Source organism: Oryza glaberrima, chromosome 4, assembly GCF_000147395.1.
Source record: "Oryza glaberrima chromosome 4, OglaRS2, whole genome shotgun sequence".
NCBI lineage: Eukaryota > Viridiplantae > Streptophyta > Magnoliopsida > Poales > Poaceae > Oryza > Oryza glaberrima.
Genome location: NC_068329.1, coordinates 6,970,361 through 6,974,999, shown reverse-complemented (window position 1 = coordinate 6,974,999; position 4,639 = coordinate 6,970,361). Strand labels below are relative to the sequence as shown.

At 42.9% G+C, this 4,639-nt stretch overlaps 1 protein-coding gene across 1 annotated transcript; it reads left to right on the top strand.

Annotated features, from left to right (window-relative positions):
* Nucleotides 1–1,912: 1,912 nt before the first annotated feature.
* Nucleotides 1,913–3,977, top strand: LOC127769622 (probable cinnamyl alcohol dehydrogenase 6). The gene is made up of 4 exons (XM_052295221.1): nucleotides 1,913–2,109; nucleotides 2,203–2,839; nucleotides 3,323–3,476; nucleotides 3,580–3,977. Exons 1-4 carry the CDS (start codon nucleotides 2,018–2,020, stop codon nucleotides 3,777–3,779), a joined length of 1,083 nt encoding a protein of 360 aa, XP_052151181.1. The 5' UTR covers nucleotides 1,913–2,017; the 3' UTR covers nucleotides 3,780–3,977.
* The last annotated feature ends 662 nt before the right edge of the window (nucleotides 3,978–4,639 follow it).

Here is a 4,639-nt window from a genome sequence, read left to right as displayed (position 1 = left end):
CGTTTTTTTTGTGGGTCCTCATCTCCTCTCCTCGCACCACGTGGCAGCTTGAGAGCGCTTTTAGGATGCCACATGTCAGCTTGAGAGCGATTTTAGAAAGGTTAATGGACTTTTAGTATATAATAGATAGACATATATGAATATGAGAAATGCTAAAATGACTTACATTGTGAAACCGAGGAAGTAGTTGCTATCTCCGTTTTTTTAATATATAACATCATTGACTTTCTAACAAAATTTTGACCATTCATCTTATTCAAAAATTTTGTGCAAATAAAAATAAATTTAAGTCATGCTCAAAGAAACATTTGATGATAAATCAAATTACAATAAAATAAATGATAAATACTTTTTTTAAATAAGACGAACGGTCAAAGATATATTTTAAAAAGTCAACAACGTCATATATTAGAAAATGGTGGGAGTATTACTTAGTACGTACTAAGTTTTTTTTATATCAATTGATTTTTTTTCCAAATTGGTACAACTAGAAGTACCTACTTATATTCTTCTAAAGAATGTAAGTAGTGAAAATAATATGATAAAACATCCCATTTCTTGGAATTTACTGCTGTCATTTCCTTCCTACGAAATTCCTCATCAAACAATTGCCACCAAAATTCAATCTGGCAATCTTTTCTTTCAGGCCATGTGCTGTGCATAGAACTGGAAATGTATAAAATTTTCAATTATCAAAGAAGAAACCTATGTTCACTACTACTACTACAGAGCACCTAATCGAGGACGGCATCATACGTTTTGTTTTATCTATTCCAACCGAGGCATTTTCTCTTCGAATATAAAAGAGTACAGAACTCGTTTTATGGTAAAGCGTTAAAGGTACAACATTTAATTAGCATTGCCTCTTGTTGACAATTATATATGAGGTGATACGTGGTCACACGAATAACAAGCAGTGAAGCGTGCACAAATATGTAAACTTACCCTTTTTCTTTCCCAAAATCATTTTTGTACAACGTACTAAATTTTTCGACCAATTAGATCTGACAAGCACTAAACCGCGTGTAAATATAAAGAACTAAAGTCCCCCAAGAAACAAATTAAAAAAATACTAAAACTACTTGCGAATGTATATGTAAATATATATATACTCCATCCGTACTCGTAAAGGAAATCGTTTATGACAATATTTAAGTCAAATCTTAGGAATATAAATCATGAATAACTCTCAAATTGTCGAGTTTGAAAATATAAAAATTTATATGAATAGATTTATCTTGAAAAATACTTTTATAAAAGTATACATATATTATTTTTCAATAAATATTTTTATAGAAACAAGAAGTCAAAGTTGTATTTTGAAGACCGTGTCGCTGTCCAAAACGACTTCCTTTCCGAGTACGGAGGGAGTAATTCAGTACTTATTCCCCTAAAATTCAGTAATTACTAAACATTCCTACGAGTAGTTTCATCCAAAGTACTTAGCATCTTCACACCAAAAGTCCTGTTGGTAATAAATATTCAACACGGCTATAACTTTCGTTCTTCGTTAAATAAACCCATAATTTCACCACCAAACACATCCATGTGCATTGGAAACTTCGTGGCTAAAGGCGTGAAGCATCTTCGGAATCTTCACCAAACGAGAACGAAACTCTCTTGGATTGCCATAACACGACCGCGAAAGACCAAAATCATTTTAGTCATTGCCTAATGAAAAACATCAACTTGACCAAGCGCTCACTTATCATTGACGTACAGCATCTATGTCAGTCACCAGCGACCTCATTACCAGAAGTCCCCCAGCACGCATTGCACAAGTTAATTAATGTGTGGACCAGTAAGTAAACCACTAGGCACTAGCTCCAAAAAAAAAAAAAAGCTTTAGAAAACGACCTGATCTCACACCAAACGCATGTCAATCCGTCTATATAAGTAGCCGTTGCTAGAAGCTGCCATGTATATAGTCCTAACCAACAGTCAGGAACAGCAACAAAAGTAAGCCAAGAATCTCTCTGCCTCCCACCAACAACCACACACACTCACAGCTTTGGTCATGGAGGTCACCCCCAACCACACGCAGACCGTCTCCGGCTGGGCCGCCATGGACGAGTCCGGCAAGATCGTGCCCTTCGTCTTCAAGAGAAGGTATAAAGAAATGAGCAAGAAGTGATTGATATTTGGATAGATTTAGATGTAGCTTGTAGTTGAGAATGAGATTTATTGCATGGGTGGTTGCAGGGAGAACGGGGTGGACGACGTGACGATCAAGGTGAAGTACTGCGGGATGTGCCACACGGACCTGCACTTCATCCACAACGACTGGGGGATCACCATGTACCCGGTGGTGCCGGGGCACGAGATCACCGGCGTGGTGACCAAGGTGGGCACCAACGTGGCCGGGTTCAAGGTGGGCGACCGCGTGGGCGTGGGGTGCATCGCGGCGTCGTGCCTCGACTGCGAGCACTGCCGGCGGTCGGAGGAGAACTACTGCGACAAGGTGGCGCTCACCTACAACGGCATCTTCTGGGACGGCAGCATCACCTACGGCGGCTACTCCGGCATGCTGGTGGCGCACAAGCGGTTCGTCGTGCGGATCCCGGACGCCCTCCCGCTGGACGCCGCGGCGCCGCTGCTGTGCGCGGGCATCACGGTGTACAGCCCCATGAAGCAGCACGGCATGCTGCAGGCCGACGCGGCCGGCCGGCGGCTCGGCGTGGTCGGCCTCGGCGGCCTCGGCCACGTCGCCGTCAAGTTCGGCAAGGCGTTCGGCCTCCACGTCACCGTCATCAGCACGTCTCCGGCCAAGGAGCGCGAGGCCAGGGAGAACCTCAAGGCCGACAACTTCGTCGTCAGCACCGACCAGAAGCAGATGCAGGTAATAACATACGAATATACGATTGAACTCCAAGGCAACTTCATCATGTGCACGCATACCAGTCAAGCCAAGCCAGTCAAGATTAATTAGTTTTTTTAAAAAAAAAAAACGAACCGATCACAAACGTGTCAATTTCATTGGAAATAATAGGAGTAAAAGTTATCAATACAAGTATGAAAAAAACCTACTATATGAGAAGTAAGAACACTACGACAGCATAATAAGCGAGATGTGCTTTGCCCCTGCTATCGCTCAAGTTCTGCCTTCCTTAATCTCTGCTCCTAACGATGTGAAAAAAAGAAAAAGGCTCTTTGCGCTGAAAACTCCCCGGGGTTATCCGCTCTCCTTCCAAACCTCTCACGCGAGGATTAGTGTGTGGAATTCTTTTTTCGGAAGTTCTTTAGCCGTCATTCAAGATTAGTGGAGTACTAATTTAATTAAGCACTGAACTAGTTAATTACTTAATTTACTGCAATAAATTAGGCTATGACGAGGAGCCTTGACTACATCATTGACACGGTCGCGGCGACGCACTCTCTGGGTCCGATCCTGGAGCTGCTCAAGGTCAACGGCAAGCTGGTGCTCGTGGGCGCGCCGGAGAAGCCCGTCGAGCTCCCTTCCTTCCCTCTCATCTTCGGTGAGCATTTGAGCAATCACCCATCAAGTTAATTTAATTACTACTACGCTACTTAGTAGTATCTGCCAACTAATCAATCAATTAATTCGTGTGTTGCGTGCAGGTAAGAGGACGGTGAGTGGGAGCATGACGGGTGGGATGAAGGAGACGCAGGAGATGATGGACATTTGCGGGGAGCACAACATCACCTGCGACATCGAGATCGTGTCCACGGACAGGATCAACGATGCGCTCGCCAGGTTGGCGCGCAACGACGTCCGCTACCGCTTCGTCATCAACGTTGGGGGCGACTCCAAGCTCTAGATTCATGCTACTATCATATTGCTACCTAGTACCAACCTCCATGCCTTTCTTAATTTAATTTATTGGAGGCTCTGCACGCAGAATGGGACAGTTCGAGCTGTCGTTTTCTCGTTGGCCACGTGAAGTAACTGTACGCACTTTGTACTTATTCGAGAAATGATCAGTGATAAATCATCAATGGCCTTATTTTATTCTTAATTAGAGCTATAGCCAACTACTGACTTCAAATCATCTAAAGTGAATGTAATAGCTAATTCATACAATAGTTACTTACTATACTATTAATACCTGGTCTAACCTATCATACACACGTTACGCCTTGAAGTCCGTGCTGCAGCTGGCTACATATTTTTAATACGTTGCTCTTTTTTTTTACCTTTATCTTTTTAAAATATGTTTATAAATGGCTTAGAGCCTTGCTATTATACCTGCTCTTAATAAGCTATGTTTTGATCTCTGAAACGAGCCATGAACTGAATATATGTTGGTCCTATGTTACGATCCAACACCTGCCATAGTAATGCGTGTGCACGGCGGTAATGATGAGAAATCGAGCTGAGCTATTGAGTAAGGGGATTGGCCGATTGGGTGTAGCTAGCTAGCCGTCTAGAGGAATTACAGGTAGAAGAGAGAAGGGAAAAGTACAAATTACCCTCTGAACTATCACGGTCGGCCAAATTTCCCACATGAACTCGAAAACCGGACATTACTCACCCTAAACTTTCAATACTGAACGAATTACCCCCCTCGACCCAATCCAGAGCAGTTTTGTCCTACGTGACGTACGCGTGGCAACCTAGTCAGCATTTTCTTTTTTTTAAATATGGTGGGGCCCACCTGTCATTCTCTCCCATCTCCTC